The sequence below is a fragment of the Ammospiza nelsoni genome, chromosome 8 (genome assembly GCF_027579445.1).
Source record: "Ammospiza nelsoni isolate bAmmNel1 chromosome 8, bAmmNel1.pri, whole genome shotgun sequence".
Classification (NCBI taxonomy): Eukaryota; Metazoa; Chordata; class Aves; order Passeriformes; family Passerellidae; genus Ammospiza; species Ammospiza nelsoni.
In genome coordinates this window covers 3,663,488-3,687,872 of record NC_080640.1, presented here as the reverse complement: position 1 = coordinate 3,687,872, position 24,385 = coordinate 3,663,488, and the positions used below count along the sequence as shown (strand labels likewise).

The window sequence follows — 24,385 nt, the reverse complement described above, 5'->3', positions numbered from 1 at the left end:
GGGCTGATCCTGCATGGACACTTGCCCAGCCCCACAGTCCTGCTCATGCCCGGGGCACTTGCTCTGTCTCTGCAGCCTGCATGCTGTGCCACCACACCCAGGACAACGACATCTGTGGGGACAAGAGAATGAAGTTCAAGCTCTGTGTCCACACCTACTGCCAGGTGAATTCTCTTGGGGCTTCCTCCAGCTTTCAGCCCACAAGGGCCCTGCCTCCCTGACCTAACAAGCTCCCGGCCTTCCCTGCCTTGCAGATCCTCGCCACTGGGCTTTACCCACGCGAGGACACTGGACACTTTCTCGTTGGGGACACCAGGCGCATCATCAGGGAAGCAGCCAACAAGGTGGGGATGACCTGGCAGCAGGAGCAGGCAGCTTTGCACCAGGAGAGGCTTCGCCAGCTCCTCCTGCTCCCCAGCAAAGAAGCCCCAGGCCTGGCACATGCAGGGGCCTCGGGTGCACGTGGCTCTGGGGCTCTGAGCTGGCTCTGCCCACATCCCACTCACTGTCTGGAGATGCAAAGAGACCACAAATCTCCAGTCCTGACATTCACGGGGCTGGCTCTGCTCTTTCCAGACCTGCTTCATCTGCTGCAAGATGGGGGCCACCATCACCTGCTGCCAGACGGGCTGCGACCGCACCTTCCACCTGCCCTGTGCCCCAGACGGACAATGTGTCACCCAGTACTTCGGGGCCTACAGGTAAGGGCTGCCCACCCTCACCCTCGGAACGCCTGCTTTTCTCTCCAAGCCCTTTACATCTGAGTGAATGCATAAGGCGGGAACCCATGGTTGCCAGCAACGTGCCACACACAGCGACAGAACCCACACAGGGGCTGGGGCTCCCTCACACCTCCTGCACCCACACTGCCAGCACGGCCCAAGGACTCTGCACTTCACCCTTCCCTCACTCATCTCCCCCATCTTCCTCACAGGTCCTTCTGCTGGGAGCACCGCCCACAGCAGGCACTGCGGCCACGTCCAAGCCAGGACAACACCTGCACCATCTGCCTGGACACGGTGGAAGACAACATCTCCTACAAAACCATGGCGTGTCCCGCGTGCCAAGACGCCCGCTTCCACCGGCACTGCATCCAGAGACTGGCTCTGCACGCTGGCATTGACTTCCGATGCCCGCGGTGCCTCAAACAAGAGCCGTTCATGACGGAAATGCTCACCATGGGGATCCGACTCTCTAAGAGGTTGGCTTTTCTCCTCCCACCTCACAAGGCACCAGGCACAAGCACAGTGCCCGCCTAGGGACTGCCCTGCCAGGCCTGCCCACCCTCTGGCCTGTCCCTCTTGCCCTCAGCTCCAATCAGTCCCTGGAAATGGCACAGGCAAAGGAGCAGTGACTGCGGGCATCTGCCTGATGTGGGCCCAACTCTTTCCCTTCCTTCTCTGGCAGACCCCCATCGTGGCAGAGTGACCCAGAGGTCGGACCCTCAGATCAGAGGCATGGCCGCTGCGATGCCACAACGTGCCTTTGTCCAGGTGGCAGGGAGCACACGGAGGCACACGGGTAAGCTGCCAAAGCAGCAATGCAGCCAGCTGAGGGGGATCTGTCTCCCCACAGCCACAGGGATGTACAATTACGCACAAGGGCTCTGCCAGGCACTCCCTGCTCTGACACTTTGTCCTCACCACCTCCTTGCTCCTCCAGACCCTGGCAACTGCGGCTCTGCAGCTCCTGCGCTGCTGAGGGCATCCACCGACTCTGCTCCTCTTTGGGGAACAGCACCTGCTCCTGGGAGTGCAGCACCTGTGCTGCCACCGACACTGGTAGGCAACAAAGCATTCAGCACTATGCAATCCACACAGGGACCACGATGGGCCTGGCACCAGGGCCCTCAGCACACAGCTTGGCTCCAGGAGGGCACTGGATACCACAGCGGCCTCTCCTGCCTGCAGCCTGGGGACTGTCCTTACAACCTTCCTTCTGCCTGCCCCTCTTTGCAGGTTCCACTGGCAAATCAGACCTTGTGGACACCAAAACCTCGAGCCCAGAACTGCTGACACTGTCCCAGGACACGGTGCTCCTCAAGAGCAGCTGCTCCATCAGCCCTCAGCAGGCCTTAAAACATGGCGACACTGAGGAACAAATACAGTCAGGGGCAACGCATAGCCCTCCTGCAGAACCCTGCACGATCCAGGATGGGCCAGCCCACAGTGCTGACACCTGCAAACCCAGCACTTCCAGCCAGGCAGCATCACAGCTCTCCCAGGGCAAGTGTCCTGCCAAGACCACCAGCTCTTCCTCTTGCCCTCGGTGTGCCTTCAAACGTGGCTATCCGAAGAAAGACAGTGCCTCAGCGGTATCATACGGCCCACCCGCAAAACGCCGCAGGATTGACACTGGGCCAGCCCAGAGTGCTGATGAAAGCAGCCCCAGCACTTCCACACAGCCACTGCCGGGGCTGTCTGAGGGCACTTTGGCTGCCAACAGTCCAGCACCACGGCCACAACGTCCATACAGGCCTCCATGGATCTTCCACGGATCCACGACGGACAACCGCTCCCAGCCTGGGCCAATCCGCATGAGACACGTCTGGCAGCAACAACGGCGGGCAAAAAAGCCCTACAGCCGGCCACAAATACACAGCAGCACCAAATATCAGCCTGTCCACACCCCCATCACCCTTACCCATTTGGACCCATAAACATAGACATAGATCGATAGATATACAGATATCTATAGATATCTAGATAGTGATAGATGAGATAGATACATAGATACATAGATGATAGATTAATACATAGATACATAGAGATGAATACGCAAAAATAAAGTTTTTTTAAACTGGAATCTTCATGTCTTTTCCAGTAATTTTCTTTATACTTTCTCCAAGCTTACCTTAATAACCAATACAAATCTACGACCCCAGGGCAGGCAGCACATTTTCAGTGTATAGCTGCCCTTCACATCTGCCGAGTACCATGGCCATGCTGTTCAGGCCTTGCTGGCCCTGAGAAGCTGCTCTCAGTGGCCCTGCAGGGCTGTGCTCTGCTCCTCAGCTGTGTTCACATCCCTGAGCCCAGCTGCCCCTCAGCCTCTGCCTTGCCATCAAGCCCTGGCCAGGCTCCAGCACCCGGCATGTCCCACGGACCAGCAGCACCACAGCCACTTTTTATATGAAAAAAATAATATACTAGAACTGTACTAAAGCAAGATTAAGGAGACATCAGAGAGGCCAGCAAAGAATGAGCAACAAAAACCTGTGACTGACCAGAGTCTGACACAGCTGAACTGGGATTGGTCATTAAGTAAAAACAATTCACTGCTGGGTAAACAATTCTCCGAATTCCATTCCAGAGCAGCAAAACACAGAGAAGCTGAGGCTTCTCATATTCCCAGGAGAAAAAATCCTGGCAAAGGGATTTTTCCGAAAACATCATGGTGACAACCTTCCACCTGCCCTGTGCCCCAGACAGACAATTCTATATGTAATTAACTAAACCCATTACTTCAGGGCCTACAGGTAAGGACTGCCCACCCTCACCTTGGAGCCCGTGTTTGTCTCCAAGCCCATTCCCACCCCAGTGAACACTCAAGGGAGGTGGCCATGGTTGCCAGCAACCTGCCACACACAGGGACAGAACTCACACAGGGGTTGGAGCTCCCTCACAGCTCCTGCACCCACACTGCCAGCACAGCCACACCATTGTTTTCTAGCTGTTCAGTAACTAAGGTACCTCAAAGCTTGCTTCCATTTCAATCTTGCTTACAGTTTCCATATTCTCAAAATCTTTTGCCATGCAATCATATTTATAAGGCTTTCCTTTTTCATCTTCCCCAATGAGCCCTTTTAATTGTCTTGCTATTGATGTAGCATGTGACCACCCACCTGTCTGCTGAACAACAGCATAAACAGAGGAACTAGATTAAACCAAATCATTCCTTCTCACACCCATGTTGTGTTTATTACAAAGTGGTGACTTTCAGCTCAGAAAAAGCCACCTCCATCCAGGTCTGAGGACCCTGCATTCGTTCCCGGGCCTCCCATTCCCCATGAGGAGCCTGAACGCGCAAGGGGCCCTCCCTGCCAAGGGTGAAGTGCATCCAGGCTGCCTCACAACAAACTGTACCTCACACCTGTGGACATAAATAGCGGTAGCAATCCTCAGCCCTGTTACATAACCCCAGTTCATCTCCACAGGGCCACAAAGAGAAAGGTCATCCAAAATTATTTTCTTTCAGTAGCTCCCTCACTAGCAAGCAGCAGCTGTGCTTGGAAAGGCCACTCTGTTGTGACCTGATGTGTGTGATGATATAGGTATGGTCTGTTCTGAATCCAGTGGCTGCACAGAAACACCCACCACACTTAGTTTTAATCTTGTTTTCATTTTTGTGCTTTCCAAAACTTCAGAGCTGGGAGCTCAAACCTGAGCTCTTCAGCTGAGACGGCACTGTATGCAAATGGCAGCCCCTTTCTCACACTGCCTTTACTATTAATTTAAATGAACTATTCCTGTACATGAGAAGGAGAAATCAAAGACTTTATCAGCAAGGCAATAGCTGTGTTTGTACAGCAACTGCCTGCCTGGCATTTACTGCAGTCCAGACAACACAACATGTCCCAGTTACGTGACTCTGGTCCATATACACTCAGAGCCTCCTCTGGAAGAAGCCAGCCTCATGCAGGGGCACAAACACCCTCATTTCCCCTGTCCTCTTTGATTTTTCCCTTACAATATTCTCCTATGTAGAAGTTTGCAACCCTTTATGGCATGGGGCATCACTTACTCAGGGCCTACCCCATGACAGCATTGCTTAGAGGCCAGAGGAGGAATCAGGGTCCTGTCATGCCAGGCACAGGGCACCTCTAAAGTAAGAGACACTCTTAGTGTTAGCTTGGACATGACATACACATGTGATCAGAGTTTAAGAAGAAATAAGTTTTTTATTCTTTGTGTTCTCCAGCTAGCTTATATACTCTTCACACAGCCTAACCTTAAATCATTAACTATACCACAATAACTTATTATTTTCATTGGTGCAAAACAATCAGTGTCAATATAATTGGTGAAAGCTTTACAGAAATTCAGTAAGGCATGTATACGCATCTACTTATGCACGTAGTCTAGCTTACGTAAATTTTCATGTATCATTTCTAACCTGTTTCCATGCTGACAGCCTTGCCTTCTTCCTTGCTATAGACACACTCAGAAATCATCAATTATTACTTTTTCTATTAACTCCACTTTGTTTGCAAGCCAGCTGTCAAACCCCTCCACAGCACACTTAGAGTATAGGTGGCCTTTGAGTCCTAATAAAATATCTGCATTGTTCTTGAATATCTATATATATGCCTTGCCCTGCTAAATCCCAGTTGTTCTTGATGGGCTGCAGCTGTGGCTGGTGAAGACAACTAGGATAAAAGAGGGTGGATTGGCCAGTCAGGGAGAGTCTTGAAGGAGCCCTGGCTAAGGAGCAGTGTGTTGAAGGAGTCTGCGCTGTGAACATTTACAGCCCTAAAAATACACTGAGAAGATATGAGATTGTAGAAATATAATAACACCACACACTGGTGTCTCAAGAACTTCTAGTTTATCAAATGTGGTGGCAGAAACAATGCAGGTGGAATAAGCTTGTTCTGCAAAAGGAGAAGGTGCTGGGCTCAGCAGCAGAGCAGTGGCATCTGTCCTGCATGGAGCTGGGTGACTGTCTACAAATCACTGCAGCTCCTCAAGCAGCAGCTCCCCAGGAGCGACATGGGACTGGCTCACCACTCCCTTCCCGGAGCAGCTAAAAAAATGAAAATGGCTCTGCGAAACGGAGCATTGACTGGTTAACATTGTTCCTCTTCTCAGGCCAAACTGAGCAGCCGAGACTCACTATCTACAGGTTTTTTATCTGAAAACGTAGTGGGAACACGTGCCCCTCCAATGGCTTCCTAATGCATCCCACCAGAGCCTGGGCTGTCTCTTAGAACTCCAGGGCTGTGCCAGCAGTGGGGAACGGCCTTGGTATGGGATTTACAGAAGCACAACCTCTAGAGTCACTTGCTCTACAGTGCCAGACACCGCCCACAACAGGGACTAGACAGAGAATGAAAGCAGAGCATCTCCATCTTCAGAGTTCCACACAAAAGGCCTCACTCCAACTGACAAGAAAAACACGAAACCTCAACCCCCAACTCCCTTGTGCAACAGGTTTTATACAGCTACAAGTCAGGGGGTGGATACAAACAGCAAACCAATAGGGAACCCTCAGGGGAGGAGTGAGGGGATTCCATCAAGCGTCTGGGGCCTATTGGGGTAGGAGGGTGGGGAGGATGGCTCACATGGGCCAATGGGGCCTCCAGGAAGAGGGGAATTCCAAAGGGGGGTTGCAGTCAAGGATTGGCCTGAGGTGAGAGTGGCAGGGAAGGTTCTGGAACAAAAGGGGCTGGGTTGCCTTGACAGGCAGGGGAAGAGCTGGAACAAGGGGTGGGGAATGGCATGAGGGGCAGCTGTGAGGGAGGTAAAACCCAGGAGTAAGCCACCTCAGGGAGAACATGGGGGTACAGCAGAACAAACTTAACAAGGCTTTAATAAAATGAATTCGAATCACAACAGCTTCCTGTCCCTGCAAACAATATTACCTCAAATAAAGGATACTTCTCAAACCACCTGCTCCAACAAGGCTTCCCACACACAAAATGTACAGTTACACATCTATAACACAATACAACTCGAAATGTTCTGCTAAATCTAAGTTCTGACCAAAGTTTGTGTATTAAACATACTGAAATACATGTAAAAGTGTGGATTTTTTTTTCCTCTGAGTCTCTATGGTTGCTGCTGCTGACACCTGTGATGACAAAGCTGGCTTGTCCCTTTGGGACTCACCTTACCCTCATCATTCAAAAAGAGGAGTTTTTATGCTCAGAGAAGGCAGGAGCTGCCACAGAACTGGTGGCAGAAGGTGTGGAGCACAGGATAATCACTGAAGCTTTCATGGGCTTTGTGATTTCTTCAGCTTTCCTGCCTCCATCAAGGTAGAAATTAACTTTTTTGTTCTGCTAACACATTATTTAGAAATGCTTTCAAAAGACCAAGTAATTCATATTTAATGATTTCTGAATTTTAAGGATAAAAGATTCAAAACTACTAAGGAATACTGGAAAATAGATGCTCTTGTCGCAACACCAGTGCATGTAGGGAAGCACTCCTGGGGATCTTCTCTTTCAATGGTCTTAGGATGACTTCTGAAGGAAAATTATTTTTAAACTCCCACCACATCCATGTGAGTCCAAGTCCTTCAGCACAGCCCTAACTGCCAAATACTTTACTGACCAGGCATTGGCCATCTTGCCAACAAGAGCCAGATGGAATGTACACCACTGTCATTCCTCCCAGGACAGCCAATTATTCCTTCCACAAAACTAGGCTCTAGCACAGCTCATCTGAGACAGGGCAGCCTGGTATTCCTGCTGGAAATACCTATGGCAGACAGGGAACTCAGTGTTTAGAGGGTAATTACTCCCTTTTCTCATTTCACAGCTCTTCCAAATGACTGTATTAATTTGAGGATTAGGTCTCCCATGTGTCAGACCCGGAGAAGGTCTGGGAGTTCATCCAAGGTCCAGGCCTTTGTTTGGATTGCACATTGAGCCAAGGGTCACTACTCTTGAGGGGCTTTCTCTGCAGCCTAAATCATAGCAGATTATTGGGATTTTATACAGGAACGAGTAGGAGTTGCTTTCTACCCGTATTTGTTTGGACTAGAGCCGATAACAGCCTGGGGATTTTCCAAACAGCACCATCTCTGCTTGGATTTCTCCAAGCAAGCCCGAGCAGAGGGACAGAAAGCTTTGAGGGCAACAACAGCTGAAGAGGATTCCTGATGGTCACCTCTTACATGCAGCACAGTACATTCACCACACTGGGCTGCCTTAAGGATGAAATCCAAAGCTCAACAACTTCAACTGGAAATTAAAAACAAAGAAGCGTTCCAAACTGTGGCCTAAGTCAGCTGGTCTTCCTTGAGCCATGAGCAATCTGACTGCTGTAACTCCGTCTGTTTGACAGGCAAAGCTGAAAGGTTGGACTTGATGACCTTAGAGGTCTTTTACAACCTTAATGATTCTATGAAATCTTACCACTTTCAAGCATTTGGTGAGCCTCAGGACCCCTTACAAGTGATCCTCAACACAGAAGCTTCATGAGCTTTCCCCCGGGGTATTACAAGGGGATTTTAATCCAGTAATGTTTTTTCCCTCGCTTTTCCTGCTGAGAGAACGTTCAGCAAAACACCTATTTTCACTGCAAAAATACAGCAACTCCAACTAGTTAAGGATGGAAACATGACAGGGAGGTCTAGGGAAAGCAGTTCACAAGTTTTAAGGTCTACTTAAAATTTTGTCTCAAATCTCCACCTTCTTATTTCTCGACTTCAGTGATGTGAGAAGGAAAGCCCCTTTTTTCCTCTCTCAGCTGTCCCCACATCTCTATCAGTCAGAATTTGCCACACTGGAGGTACAGGAACTCTTCTAACAATCCCCTTCACTCAAGATCAGCCACAGGAGCACACAGCACAAGTTATGAACTGAGAGAGCACCCAGAGCCCAGACCGAAGCTTGTGTCACACCTTGGTGTTGATAAAGCACAAAAGCAAGCCCCCAGGAGTTCCCAAATTCCAAAAACTCTCCACCCAGCAGTAAACTCTTAGTTTAAAGCAAAGCTTCTGGCTCCACCTGCTGCTGGAAGGGTGGAAAAGATGAAGAAGCAGCTGCAGACTAAACAAAACAAAACAAAACAAAAAATTAAAAAGAACAAAGAAATAACTAAGGCCTGTTTTTCTACTTAGCTCATCCTCCCAACATTGTTGTTAGAAGACAAAACAGAGATTGTTTCCTCATGGAAAATTCTAACAGGTTCAAGATGTGAAGCTCTTTACCCGGTCATGACCACCAGGCTCTTGGGTCCTATTAAAAATTACCAAAATAGATTACTTAACTTTAGTAAATACTGCCTGATGACACAAATTCATGGGGTTTGTAGCTGAAAAGAGCCCAGGTCAAGGACAATGTCATAAGCATGATTCGTAAGATTACCAACAGGAAGGAGGAAGAAAAGGAAACCCTGCATTGTATGTTTTCCCTCTCCCCTGTTCAGTGTGTGGCACTTGCCTCTCAGTGTTTCACATAGTCCCCTTAAATCTTGGTTTACATTTACCCAGAGTGTAATTTTTTCTTTTTATGCCAATATATATATTTAACGATTTTATGCCAAAACCCACATGCTTTTCCCTTGCCAAAGTGCACAGGTGCCAGCACAATTGAGTATTATTTCCACAAACAAAGCTCCCAGTGAAGCCAAGGGCTGCCCTGGGTGCCTCAGGAATGCTGGTTTGGCTCTGGGGTGCTTGGATTACCTCGTGTGTTTGCCCAGCACTGAAGGCAGGGTCACTATTCATTTAGAAAAGCATTTCATATACCTGATTTAGAGAAACATCACAAGCTATTTCACAAAAATATGTAATGGAGACAGATTAGGCCTTTTCAGCCAAATTCTTATAGCAACATTTTGCAGATACATGTTTGTGCCTTTAAAAAGTTTTATTGCTATACAGCTCTTGCTAAAGAAAATTAAGCCCTCTGTATAGGCAATACAGAGTTCTTTCAAGTGCCATTTTAAAAATAAATTTCAATTACAGCAGAAAAAAAGTAATGCCATTTGCACTCTTGCATCTCTACCTAATGCAAACTTAAAAAAAAATACACTAGGAAGGTTCAGAAAGGGAATTCTCTGAGATTGCACTTCTCAATTTTCTACTACCTTACAATGCAAAAACCAAACTCATTTCATGAAACATACATTTTCTCTGCACATTCCAGCGTGTATATTACACTAATTTGTAAATTATTTTCAGTTTCACCTCCTTCAAGTTAAAATTTGCTCAACACCAGCCTTTGGCTGAGCTACCTCCACTTGAGCAATCAGTGGAACAAGTTCAAACCCCAGAGCGCTGATTTCTGGCACTCAGCGGGTAAAGGCACTTTAGTTGTCTACATTTTTTTGGGAATAAAAGCCCTGAAGAAATTTTCTAAGGCTAATTAAGATCCCAGACAACAAAAGCACAGGCAGGTTTTACAAGCACATTAGTTATACAAGCAGCAGAATTTGAGTTTGAGAGGTTCAGGCGGTGTCACTGAGAACTGGCCAAGTTTAGGATTGCCAGAAGGCACAAAAACCACTTTCCATGATACAGCAAACCCCCAAAACGGACACATCATTACAAAAGCTTTCTCATAGCCTATCATTTTACCACTTTGCACAGAAAAAGGAGCTTTGACATTCCCTTTGACCATCCAGCTCCACCTCCTAACTCACAAACTTCTGCCAACAGGGTTTTTATTGTTTGTGAAGTGGAGGTTAGCTGGTGACAGGCTTAGTTCCTTGGAAGAAATGTCCTGTATGTCTTCACTTCTGAAATAATACATGTAATTTTGTACTTGTTCTGGCATTGAACTGTAATAAACCAAACCATCAAAACCTCTGTCTGCTCTAGCTCTGGTTCCAGACACACACCCTGGACCTTGATTACTTAAGAGAGCCAAAGAGCTTTCAGGTTAAAAGAGAAAACTCAATTACCCCATCATTAAATAAGGGCAATTTAGGATGACTTGTCTTAGGAATTCTCATAAGCTTGCAAAAAAATTGGACTCATGAAGCAACTAAAAGACAAATTAAGAGCTCAGAGATTCAACAATGGTGTGCTGGAGAAAAAGAAAAAATTCTCAAGTTCTGAAAAGTCTCGGCCTATTAAAACTGCAACCAGAAAGTGTGTTGGGTAAAATCTGAGCTCAAATTGATCATCAGCAGACAGAGAAATATTCTTAGAGAATACAAATTAGTAAAGCATGTCACAGAGCTTTACATGCAATTCTTGTTTATTACACAAATAAGAAAAACAAGGGGGAAGAGCTTCAAAGCTGTTCTTCAAAACAGTTTAAACAAAAAAAAAAAAGTGCTCCACAATGGTGGCCATGAACTGCAGGACAGCACCCAAATCATGTGAACTTGACTGGCTCTTCCCAGCTTTAGTGAGGGACTGGGGCAGCAGGGAATTGCAGAACAGCAAGTGCTCTGCAAAATGGCACCTCTTAAGGAAAAAACAAAAGAATTTTAACTACAAAAGGGATAAGAACTGAAACAAGAACAACCACAAACTTTAGTACGTGGATGACTGTTGCACAGAAGGAAAATAAATGCTCTGTGGTCTGAGGGGCACAATGTCAGCATGACACACTCATGGCAGGAATATTGCTGAGAGTGAGGACAGGGAAGCACCAAAACACAGACTGGAACCTTCCACCCTGCAGCCCCTTCTGGCAATTAGGCAAACTGTGCCTGAGCTGGGGCAGGAACAAATCTGAGCATGTCCTTCATCCTTGTCAGCCTTGTAACTCTAAAAAAGTCAACATTTGTGCTGCCAGGCGTTTCAGAAGTTTACCTGTTGGGGCTCTGAAAGGTCTCCAGCAAGTGCTGTTTACCCCATGGGTTCTCCCACGTATTTCCCTCCTTGCCCATAAGCCCAGTGTTTAAAAACATCAAACTTCCTCACCAACATCTCCTTGCATTTTTTTATCTTATTCCTAACATGTTACTTCACCCACAGCTGCCACATCACCCAAGGCAAGGAAGGGAGAATGTTCTGTCACCCCACTGGGTCACTGCCATGAACTAAGGAGCCTTCCAAATCCCAAAGCATGTGACTGTATTTAACCCCTATGCTCAGCAAAGGGAACATTTTGCACTGTGTGATTAATTGGGGTTTAGTTCAGCTAAAACCAACTAAGAAAAATTTAAAATTCCAAGTTTCTATGAGGTTTTGTCTGTTTGAAGACTCAGAGTATTTTCATTGCACGTCAACGTATTTTTTTTAATGCAAAATGTGCTTTAATATAAACATCCAGATGATAGAAAGTTTTGTAACAGTAAAAACAGATCTAAATGTTCAGATTTATTTTACAAGATTGCAAAGCCAAACACTGAGGCCAGGCTTAAAAACAGCATCTCTTGTCATACAATCAAAATATTGTACACACAGAACACAGCTCGATGCTTCTCAAGTCCACCAGCATAACACCCAGTTTGTCAAACCTTCAGCATTAGAATTTTTTTTCAAGCTACACATGAAAAACAGAAATTCACCCACAATGATAAGTGCTTCCATCTTACAGACATCTTGCTGAGAGGCAAAAATTGCCAAATGCCATGTTTTGGAGAGTGATATGAGAGTGCAAGGCAACCTAAAATATATATATATATATATATATCTCACACTTTAAACTTTGGGCAAGACTTATAACAATTAAGCAGATTTCTATAGGTATCTCCCTCAAATATTCCAACTTAGTTGTTCAGTACATACAGAACTTTATTTCCAAGTGTTTCAAGACTGGAAATTCTTTAAAACCATTCTGTATTTTCTACAGAGCCATTATAATTTAAAGATACAGCTATGTTGTGATAGTCAAGTCCTCTTAGATAAAAGGAATGAGAGATGCTTGCTTCAAGAGCAGGCCTTCATCGCACACATGTGAACACACCCCGTTGGGCCAGTCAGCGGCCAGGCTGTGAGGGCCATGTTTTCAGAAGGACAGGATGGTTTTGTGGATGATTTCGATGGACTCTCGGATCTCGTCCTCCTTGATGACGAGGGGCGGGGCCAGGCGGATGATGTCGCCGTGCGTGGGCTTGGCCAGCAGCCCGTTGTCGCGGAGCCGCAGACACACCTTCCAGGCGTCGTAATCTGCAACGGGAGGGAGGGAGAACATCAGCAGGACATTGAGGACATTGAGGACGTTCCCAGCACAGCACAGGAGGTGCCACACCTGCAGCACCTGGTGCTGTGTGCCAGCGGGCAGAGGGGTGATCACAAAGGAGAGGTCACTCTCTGCAATCTGCACAGCGACACTGCTCCAGAGCGTCCTTTGCCTCAGCACACACAGTTCTGCTCCTTCACAGCTCACTGCTTGTCTGGCACTCAGACTTCAAAATAAATTTTAAAAGGGGAAGCATGTGAGGAGGAGGTAAGGGAACATGTGGACAGGACTTGAGATAAGGTTATGTTTATGTAACCTGGGTTTCAGCGCATCATTGTGGAAAATGACACCACTTCCTGCAGCACTGTATCCTTTCATCAAGTACCTTGATATTCAGATTTCTGCTATAATTCAATATTATTCTGATATAATTTCTTCTCCATCATTAATTTTTTCCTTCTTTGTACCCTCCTGAATTCATTGTATTCTTCTAACTCTTCTGAAAACAACTAATCCCAGCCCATGCTCCCATAATCTGGCAGGAACTGGTGTTCTAGCTGTAGACAGTTTTTTCCCAAAGAGGAGAGATAAAGTCATTTGTTGGGAGGCAGATTCACCATCAGGTTTGAACATTATCAAATCATAAGAGTTCAATTAATTTAAAAACAATTGTTCTTAATTAAAAACCCTATTTTTAACAGCACAGAATAATTTAAATTAATCTCCAGTGGTACTACAGTACTATAGCCATGTTCTGAACACAAACATCATGTCTCCATGCCATGCCTCAGCTACAATTTAAGCTTTCTTAATTAAAAACCCTATTTTTAACAGCACACAGTAACTTAAATCAATTTTCAGTGGTAATACAGTACTGTAGCCATGTTCTGAACACAAACATCCTGTCTACATGCCATCCCCTACCTACAATTAAAGTTGAAAAATACTTCTCCATGCTGTGTTTGTGCAGTTGGTTTTATTTCCTCACCTTTGGTTTCCCGAATTACGATTGCATTCAAGAGCCCTTTTCCTCTTACAGCAGTCACAATATTAGATGGAGTCTTCATGAGCTCACTTCTTAGCAGATTACCCATTATTTCTGCATTTTTTGCCAGATTTTCTTCTTCAATTACCTAAAGAGAAGTCAGATCTACAGTCAGCTGAAGGGCAGTGCATTTGTTTTGTTTACCATGGGGCAGGATGGGTAATGACACTGAACCTGCTGATTCACAAAAGCTGTTGCAGCCACAGTGTCCCTGCACAGGCTGCAAGTCCCAGCAGGTTGGTATTGAGCCTTTACTCATTCATGTCTACAAGAAACAGTAATGTCCTTGAAATTTTATTCTAAATAAACTGCTCTTTGTTTGCTGTTATTTGCAAGTAAACAGCAAACCTCTGAAGGCTCTGAATTTCTCCAAGTCTGAGTCCTGGGTAGTGATGAGGTTTTCTGTGTGACCTGCATCAATGTAGTCAATTAAGCAATTACAAAATAATTGAATTGCACCTTCTGGATGGGACATTGTAGTTTCCATTTGAGATCCATACCTGTTCTCGAGCTCACAGAGCAACAGCTTCTCCTGATGTAGTAAAATAAGCCAATTTCAAAATGTCTTCATGAAATTAATGAAGGTATTTGGTTAAATTTACATAATTGCTTTAAAACTTCCTCTAAATGAATTTTATTTTGACATTTAAGACATTAAGATCATAAGAACACAGGAAGTGGGCCGCATTTCCAATAAAAGATTTAGAATTTGTATTATGATCTACAGATAACCACTACCAATTTTCCATACTTATTTAAAGCTAGATTTCTACTGATAGCATGAAAAATAATACCATTTATTTAAGCAAAGATCATGAGACCCTTTTTAATTTGGATTCCAGACCTCTAGCCCCCCACACAAACCTCCAGTGCTGCCATTGCCACACGGCAGGCCAATGGATTTCCTCCATATGTGGATCCGTGTTCACCAGGTTTAATGGTCAGCATGACTTCATCATCACACAGCACTGCTGACACCTAAAATGGGAAGGACAGCAAACTCACATACTTACAACAGGAAACTTTAATATATCTAAAGCAAACCTTCCCTCAGAGCTCAGAAAGTTTTCAGCCTATGGTGATAAATTTCATTTACATTCCCAGCAGATCTGACAATCCCATAATTAATCCCTTAAATGCACTTAGCTATAGTGGTAACACAACTTTCAATCCCAGTGAGGGGAATTTCTCCAAACTGAATATTATTTCAAGAGTTTAAGCTTCAATACTTGGTTTAACAACTCGGAAATTCTGTCAGTTGGCCAAAATAGTTCAAGGCATTGTAATTTCCAGCCTAATCAGCAGGAATTTAAGTCACTCCAAGAGGATAAAATCAGCCATGCAGGCATGCCAGACAAATGAAATAATGCCAGTTGTTCAGCTATAAAGGTAGTATTTGCTATTCCATTATTTTATTATGTCTCTCTCAAGCTGGACTGTCTGGTCATAAATCATAGTTAGTCTTGCAAACAACAATTTCCAAGTACAACAAACATCAGATTTATTGTTCTTCCAACTGGCAGATTTTCAGTGTTGATGACTAAGAAAAAAAAAGATTATTCAACAAATGTTTGGGTAATTTTATGTTACTTTAAATTATTGGTATTTCTTTAGTACTCACAGGGTATAAGCCACCAGAAAGGGCCTTTCCAAGAAGAATTATATCAGGTCTCACATTTTCATGGTCAACAGCCAGCATTTTCCCTGTTCTGGCTAAACCAGTCTGTATTTCATCAGCAATAAACAGAACCTGTAAAGAGAAGAAAAATTCAAACAGAACAGGGAATTACTTTCACTGTCATTCCTAACCCAATCCTAATACAACTTTTTGAGGTATCACAGCAATAATGAAGACAACTTTATTAATAATATGTCAATGTCTTTCTTTGAAAATATGAAAATAATTATGACTAGCACTTAAAAACTAGGAATCTGAATTCTACTGGAAAGAGAGACCACTGATTTTTAAATCAGAGATCACTGATAACCATTTTCCTCAGTGTTTCATTCAGTGACCCATTATTGTTACTGATTCTTGGTAGCAGTTATGCACATCAGCAACCAAGGTCTTGGATAGCCATGGTAATTGGAAACTTATATTGTGGAAAAGAAATTAGAAGTTAAGTGAATCTAAAATAAATCCTGTTGAAGAATATTAACTAGAAACTTAAATCAGTGACAATAGTAAGAAATAGTGAATAATGTGCACTACTAATAAGTACTTTTTAGAGAGATATTACAAGGAAACACAAGAGGTATACCTGCATTGTTCCACTGAAAGAAGAGGGAATTATTAAATTGCATATAAAGTTGTACACCTTGCATAGAAGGGTGACCTGACAAGTTACACCAGTAAACACAGTGTGTAGTGTTAAGTGTTGAATGTTTAATGCCACAGTGAATTCTCTCTCACATTGTGCTTTGTGCAGAGGTCCCTCACTCCTGTGAGATAGCCTTTGTCAGGAACAATCACACCTGCTTCCCCTTGAATTGGCTCCACCATGAAAGCTGCCACGTTGGGGTCTTGAAGGGCACGCTGCAACATTGGGCACGGGGAGAGGAGACAAAAAGAAAAAGCTTTTACTCAGCTCAAATACAGAAAATACATGTAACAGAACCTGATTCTAGCCCTGGTGTTCTTCCTGAAAGGATGAAAACAGCATTGCTGTCAGGCAGCTCTCTCTGAGTGCCACTTCAGTTCCAGTGCTGTGTCACTGTTGGCAGTGTGAAATCAGCTGCTGTGCTGGCCTGGGAAGTACAAACCTTGCAAACTGCAAACCCAGCTTTAAACTGCAAAGCAGTTTATCAGATCAGTTCATAAATCACCTCAGAAACACCCTCAGTTTCATATTGCCCCATACAATACAAACAATTGCTCAACTCTTCCCTTAAACAAAAAGAATTGAGCCTCTCCTGACAATTTTACTTTAAAGCAAAGTCCACAGGTACATTCTGCACTATCAAGTTCAAAAAGGTTTAGAAGTCCACGAGGCACAAGAGATCTAATGATTCCCAGCATGAATTCAGTACAGCTTTTCTCAGCTTTGCCCCATGAGCAGAGTGAATCCAGCTCTAATGAAGGCATTAAATACTTGCAGGCCTCTCACCATGGGCAGCCTGCTGTAGGTTCAGAGCTGAACAAGCCTTTCCACACTGCAGCTGTAACCACTGAGAGACCTTTGTGGCCCCTAAGCCAAGTCCAAGGAGAAAAGCTGCTCTGTCCTATAATCCCTCAATCTCCAAAGCCCACCCACTTGTATGGAGCAGCCCCAACAGGTACAGAGGTTTTTACTCACAGAAATTGTACCTAATCAAGGTCACCCCTCCCCAGGTGCTTGACAGGATTAACCACAGAAAACACAGGGAAATACTGAGAATCATTGGTATTTCAGGAGCTTGTGGAACAGCAGCCTGGCATGGTTTTAAGGATGTAAAACTGGAAATGAATATTTGCAACTGCAGTGAATTCTAGTGATAGAATCACAGGATGGTTTGGGTAGGAAGGGACCTTAAAGCTCATCCCATCCCACTTCTTGCCATGGGCAGGGACATTTCCACTAGACCAGGTGGCTGGGAAATTAAACAGATCATGTAGTTTTTCTTTCAAATCCTAAAGCCTAACTGAAAATCAAACCCAAAGCAGAATTTACCCACATTTCCTATCCACAGTTACAACAAACACATTCCTTATATATATATACATCTACTTACAGATATCTTAATGTCTGTTTCAAAGTATAAACTTCTGATTTTCCTTGCTATTAACAAAGAGAAATTGTAAAATGATTCCATATAAAAGAACAAAAAATTGTCAAATACCTCAAGAGCTGGCAGATCATTGTATGGGATCACTTCAAATCCTGGCATGAAGGGCCCAAAGCCATCATAGCTGGATGGGTCAGTAGAACTGGAGATGGCAGACATTGTCCTGCCCCAGAAGTTGCCAGCTGGAAAAAAAAAAAAGGGGGAAATGGTTACAAAACTGACCAAGAGCCAGAACACTTTAAAGGACATCACACTTTCCACATTTTAAGAATTATCTAACAAGATATTAGGATCCCCTTCCTAATGGTTAGCATTTTGTATTGATGGCATAAATACACCCTGCTGCTACATCAGAAACCAAAAGAAAATTATACTCTAACACCCGACAAATTTACACAATAATTTCCTTAAGTTTTGTTAGTAGTCTGGAAAATTGAAAATAACTCTGATAATGCCAGTTTCTGGAAGACCTGGAAAATACAGGACAAAAGCCCTGGTGGGTGAAGCCAAGAGGACAGTTTAACCCTATGGAGCAATCTGTGAGAGGTGTGGCACCAAGCTGAGGAGTTAACCCACAAAAAAGTTATGCAGGAACAACAACTCAGGAATAAAAAGTACTGCACTTTAAGTGATTAAAAGAGCATGAAGCACTGGATGTTCTTTCTTTCTTTCCCTGTGACTTCAGGCTGCCTCCCAGTAACCCAGTGTCCAGATCCTCATGTCCTCAACTCGTAACACACACTTAACATACCTGCAAAAATTATTTTAGCTTTGTATTTTGGAATTCCTTTCACAGTGTAGGCCCATTTCCGAGCCAGTTTGCAGGCAGTTTCTCCAGCTTCCACTCCTAAAACATAAAGCAGCACCATTATCACTCTTGCACATGAAACAAGCCATCAGTGCAGCACAAAATGTTACACAACCAGTGAATCTCAGAGACAAGAACTCAAATGAAAACAAAGTATTTCTTTACCTGTGTTCATTGGAAGAACTTTGTTGTAATTGAACATTTTGGTGACCAGCTCCTCATATTCCCCAAGGACATCGTTGTAGAATGCTCTGGATGTCAGGGTCAGTTTTTCAGACTGGGATTTCAGAGCATCCACAATCTTTGGGTGACAGTGGCCTTGGTTGACTGCACTGTAAGCACTCAGAAAATCAAAATACTTCCTGCCTTCAACATCCCACACGTAAACACCTGGGAAAACAAACCTGTGGTCAGCACACAGAAAAAAAAGACAAGACCAAAAAAGGCTCCTCATACATAATTAATGACCAGAGTAAATTTAAATTAAGTGATAATATATGAACAGCCCACAAGGACTTAGATAGGATTCCAATGCACCTTTTCCTGCTCACATTAACATTAAACCTCTCCTTACAAGGTAACAGAAGAAATTAAGTGTCATTAAAAATTACTTGCTGGGTTATTCTGGAAATTATCAATCCTTTAAAACATTTTAGAGACAGCACAATTTTTTCAGGTGCCCTTATGCATAATAATGCAGCTCTCTAATCAACAATCTGATGATTTTATTTCATCAATGATTTCAATTCCACCCAAAAAGAACCCAACAAAGATTCAGAAATCAGTCAGGTCAAAATCACTCTGGTCAAAATCATTCTGCCATGTTCTCATTCACCTCCACACACCCACAACACCTTCAACCTCCAGGAAAAACCTAAATAAAATACCTTTTCCTCTTTCCAGAGCAACAGGCAGTGGGTGATAGTTGTGGGCACCATATTTGGCCTCACGTTCAAAGATTAAATCTGAGGAGAGAGGCCTCTGGAGGGTTTTTTTGGGAGCCACTGAGGTAGCAGAGCTCAGGGAGGAATGAAAACCCCGGCAGAGAACAGCGAGGGGCTGGCAGCGGGTGAGCTTGGAAAGCATGATGGGCTTCAGGAATTCTGACACAGGTCTGGAGGGGAAAAAATAAAAAAGTTAATAATTAGCACTAAGAAGTCTTCAGAAGAAATGTCTGAATGATTGAAGTGGTTTTACTGCCAGGATTACAGGTTCCTCAACTATGTTGCAATTCAGCCAAGAAAGTTTATATAAAGTATAAATTAAGGTGGGATTAACATCAAACAAGTCATTTTTTCTATTCTCTACACTTACAGAAACAGAAAGAAAACTAAACTGTGTGACTCAGCAAGTCTGTGAAGTAGTTACATCATTTTTCCTGTAAGTGTTCCTTTTTCACTTCCCCTTAAATTCTGATTTACTAATACTAACTACAGGAAGAAAGGTAAGTTCATCAAATTTCTTGTTCTATTGAAATGCCCAATTTCTACTAGATTTTCATCAGACAAATCATGTCACAAACTTCCATGATATTGGCTATCCCCGGAAGTGTCCAAGGTCAGGTTGGATGGGGACAGTGGAAGGTGTCCCTGCCCATGGCACTGAATGAGCTTTAAGGTCCCTTCCAACCCAAACCATTCTGGGATTCTATGATCAGAAAATAGATGTAAAGTAATAATATGTCAGATATTAATGATCATTAGAGCACTCTGTATTTTCCCAGCAATTTCCCCTGAATACATAACCTTGTATTTTCACCATTCAGGGGTAACCTGTGGATAGGATTTCATGAGGAGAATGCACTTTGATTTCTTCTCTGTGCCTGCTCCTCAGTCACTATAAAGATACTTCCAGAGAAGAGGATGTGAGCTGGCACTTGAAAAGCTGTTTGAGGAAGCTCTTCCCACAGCAGGGAACAGCAGAGAGCCAAGAGTCCCCAAAGCTTGGGTTTCTGGTCTCACAGAACATCCCACTGACAAACTGGCAAAAGGTTTAACCCCAGAGCAGGATCACAGATCACAACAAGTGCTCTGCTTATCAAATGCAGCCCCCCTGTGACACAGCAGAGTGAAGAGCTGAGCAGCCTGGACACTGCTGCACCCCCTAACAGCAGCAAAACCTCCCCTAAATACCAACAGCAGGATGCAAGGATTGCTTACTCAAAGGTGCTGTTATTTCAGGCTGCTTGCAGAAGACAGAAGTAGTAAGTGATGGATTTATCCCTAATTTATTTTGGAAAAAAGCCACCCCCTGAATGTGCTGCCTTGAACAGAGAGGCATTTCTTTCAGCAGACTCCCCAGGTATTACATTTCTGCTCCTCACTTCTAACCAAAGCCAAAAGACTTTTCTCCATCTCCCAAAATCCAAATGTTGAGGAAGAGTCAGCATTCTCCATTCCAGCAAGAGGTGAATCCTACACAACTCTGGGCATGTCTCCAGCTGTTAAAGATTAGCCCTTTGTGTTAATACTTTTCAAGATTATTATTCAAGGATTTCACAAACAAAAAAGACAAATACTTCTCTGTGCAAGAAAAAAATTTGATGACTCAAAATTTCAACCTGCTGAACCCCTAAAATGTAATTGGTCTGTGACATCCTGGCCCCTGGCACAGCTCCATGGCAGAGCAGCTAATCCTATCACAAGCTTCCAGATTTTGGAGATTTTCCAGACATTCCTGAAATGAAAGGTACAAAGAAGTTAAACTCTTATCTGCCCTGTATCAGAGGTACCTCTCTGCATGAAGGATCACAGATCCTCAGTTTGAGGTTCTTGCTTTACTTCTTGCATATTGGAAAATATTCATCAGATTTTTTTTTAAAGGGCTTTTTCCTCCATGAAGGGAATTGCTCTGCACACTGTGTTAGGGAGGCCACATCACTTTAGCCAAGTGGGGAAGATTACATGGAGAAGAGCTGAGTAAAGCTGAGAATTACAGATCCATCTGGAGTTAAAAGGAGAGGGAAAATTTGGGGTTGATGATCAGCAGAACAAGGTGAACAGAAATTTCAGGAAAGAGGAGGGGCATAATAAGGAGAAAAACCCAAGCAAACAAAATGAAATAAAATAAAATTAATTACCAAGTGTGAGAAATATGATCATGCAGTGGAGCAGGCAGTGCAGGAATCAGGAACCAGAATTACACCAACTAGAAAAGGTCTTGCATCAGAACAGAAAACCACTCAAAACACAGCTGTAAAACACTCGAACAGCTTTGCTCAGCTATTGAGCAAGATTATCCAGACAGGATCCTGCAGACTGCACAGGTAAATTGAATGGTTGTATGAACCTGACACTGAAAAACACCCCAAGGTAACTGAGGGGGTGCTGTCAAGCACATGAAAACACTCAGGTTCATGTTGACAGAGCAGAGAGGAATTGGTGCCACGCTGCAGCCTCTACCAGCTGAGTCAAAGGGGTGAACCCTCTGGGGGACAAGCAGGGGGACATCAGTGTGGACATGCCAAGCTGCCTGTGCAGACCAGCACCACGGCAGGAACAGCTCAGGACCTGGGCTGGCAGACAAGAACTGCAGAGTCACTGAGGCTGGAAAAGACCTCTGAGATCACCGAGTCCAGCCTGTGCCCGATGCCCACCTTGCCCCCAGCCCAGAGCCCTGAGTGCCACATCCAGCCATTCCTTGGACACCTCCAGGGATGGGCACTCCGAACCTCCCTGGGCAGCCCCTGCCAATGTCAAATCACCCTTCCAGGGAAGAATTTCTTCTTCCTGTGAAGAATGTCCAACCTGAACCTCCTCTGGCACAGCTTGAGCCCATTTCCTCTCATCCTGTCATTGTCACCTTGGAGAAGAGCCCAATCCCTACCTGGCTACAGTCCCCTTTCAGAGAGCTATGAAAGGATAAAGTCCCCTCTGAGCCTTCTTTTCTCCAGCAAACCGAATTAAAAAATAAATAAATAAATAAATAAAAGCAATAAAGCCAGCGGTAAAACACCAGATCCCGCTGGCCACCTCTCCGAAGGCCACGGTCACAGACAGTGCAGAGGCAGGGATGTGGCATCGCGGAGCGGGGCTGGCTCAGGCACTGTCACCTCCCCCGCTCCCCGCGCAGTGACAGCGCTCCCGGGGCCTTGCCGACGGGCCGGCTGCGGCGGGACAGAACCGGGGCACGGTGGCCCGGAGAGAGGCAGAGATGGCCCCCGAGGGCCGGACAGGCCGTACCTGGTGCTGCTGGAGGTGCCGGAGCTGCTGCCGGTGCCGGAGGTGCTGCCGGTGCCGGGGCCCGTGAATAAGAGGCGGATGCGGCCGCGGGCCACTGTCACCGCTCCTCGCCCCGCCCCTCCCGCCTGACGTCACTGAAATTGCGCTCTTCGATTGGCTATCGGAGCTGATTGGCGGCCACCGCCCCCGCGCTGCGGCACCTTCCCTTGGCGCGGGGTCTCCCCATTGGCGGGCGCGCGCGATCCAGCGCCCCGCCCATCCCCGGTCCTCAGGGGCGGTGCCTCCGGCCCTCGCACCGGCACCCCGGCCCTCAGAGCGAAGGCTTCGTTCCCCCTTCCCTCACCGCCTTCCGCTATCCTTCATACCGGCCCCCCGGCCCTCAGAGCGGAGGCTCCGTTCCCCCTTCCCTCACCGCCTTCCTCCGTCCCTCACACCGGCACCCTGGCCCTCAGAGCGAGGGCTCCGTTCTTCCTTCCCTCACCTCCTTCCGCCCTCCCTCACACTGGCACCCCGGCCCTCAGACTGAGGGCTCCGACGCTCGGACCGGCTGATCCCGTACCCCCTTCCCTCACCACCTTCCCTCATCCCTCACACCGGCACCCCCGTCCCTCAGGCTGGCGGCTCGTCTCCGCTCTGCGAACTAGCCTTGGGAGCAATCTTTGTAGCCACAGAACCCCACACACGGAACCCGTCCACCCCCGCACCCTCCCGCCGCTGTCACCGCTCATCTGCACTTGTGCCCTCGAGGAAGTTACTGTAGGAAAGGGCGAGCACTGACAAAAAATTTAGAGGAATTGGGAAAACATTCCTGGGAATAGGAAGTGTGTGGGATGGTGGTGGTACCTCTGCTGGTGGCTGCAGGTTCCCCAGGGATGTGATGACAAGTGCTCTGTGTGTGCTCAACTCTGACCTTTCTCTTCCCAAGATATGAACATGAGCTTTTCCCCAATCTTTTAATATATGGCTAACAGAAAATAATTCAGAATAACAGCAAGGGATTCACAGAGGTTTCTAAGGAATTGCTCATGGAGCTCCTGTGCCAGGTGGTTTTTCCTACACCAATGTGCTCTCCAGTCTGTCACGGTCCGTCCATTGTCCCAATGCCCTGCCCTTCTCCTTACAGAAGGGCATTGATGGAACCCTGAACTTCAGGCTCTGCTGCCTTGGGAGAGAGGGAGGGAACGTGGGGACAGTGAGGTCCAGGAGGGCCCGATGTGCTCTGAGCCAGGCTTTGAGCTGGGACCAGCAGATGAGCAGGACAGGCTGCAGTGAGCCAGTGCAACCCTGACCTTTCCCCAGGCTAAATTACACCTGGAGAGCATTCTGTAACCAGAAGATCTGGGCATTTAAGGGGAACTGTAAGGTGTGCTTCATAAATACATTCTGGTTTTATTAAAAAAAAAAAAAAATCATAGACTGGTTTGGGTTGGAAAGGACCTTAAAACTCATCCAGTTCCATCTGCTGCCATGGGCAGGGACACCTTCCACTGTCCCAGGCTGCTCCAAGCCCTGTCCAACCTGGCCTTGGACACTTCCAGGGATCCAGGGGCAGCCACAGCTGCTCTGTGCACCCTGTGCCAAGGCTTCAACACCCTCACAGGGAACAATTCCTTCCCAATATCCCATCTAACCCTGCCCTCTGGCAGTGAGAAGCCATTCCCTGTGTCCTGTCCCTCCATTCCTTTGTCCCAAGAACCCCTCCAGCTCTCTGAGAGCTCCTTTAGGCCCTGGTAGGAGCTCTGAGGTCTCCTTGGATCTTTCTCTTCTCCAGGCTGAACAATTCAAATTCTCTCAACCTTTACTCATAGGTGTTCCATCCTGCTGTGCCCTCC

At 45.7% G+C, this 24,385-nt stretch overlaps 2 protein-coding genes across 2 annotated transcripts; one reads left to right on the top strand and one right to left on the bottom strand.

The window, feature by feature from the left end:
- Nucleotides 1-441: 441 nt before the first annotated feature.
- LOC132076128 (PHD finger protein 7-like) lies at nt 442-2,094 on the top strand. Its single transcript, XM_059477060.1, is given in 7 exon segments — nt 442-469; nt 472-563; nt 565-701; nt 935-1,201; nt 1,408-1,521; nt 1,663-1,855; nt 1,858-2,094. Coding segments are annotated over 7 exon segments (1,068 nt in total).
- Nucleotides 2,095-11,862: 9,768 nt separating this feature from the next.
- OAT (ornithine aminotransferase) lies at nt 11,863-22,663 on the bottom strand. The gene is made up of 10 exons (XM_059477230.1): nt 22,554-22,663; nt 19,260-19,486; nt 18,538-18,762; nt 18,316-18,411; nt 17,619-17,746; nt 16,213-16,335; nt 15,421-15,549; nt 14,664-14,777; nt 13,743-13,887; nt 11,863-12,741 (listed from the first exon to the last, which is right to left on the bottom strand). The coding sequence occupies exons 2-10, from the start codon at nt 19,456-19,458 to the stop codon at nt 12,581-12,583; spliced, it is 1,320 nt and encodes a 439-aa protein (XP_059333213.1). The 5' UTR covers nt 19,459-19,486; nt 22,554-22,663; the 3' UTR covers nt 11,863-12,580.
- Between the last annotated feature and the right edge of the window lie 1,722 nt (nt 22,664-24,385).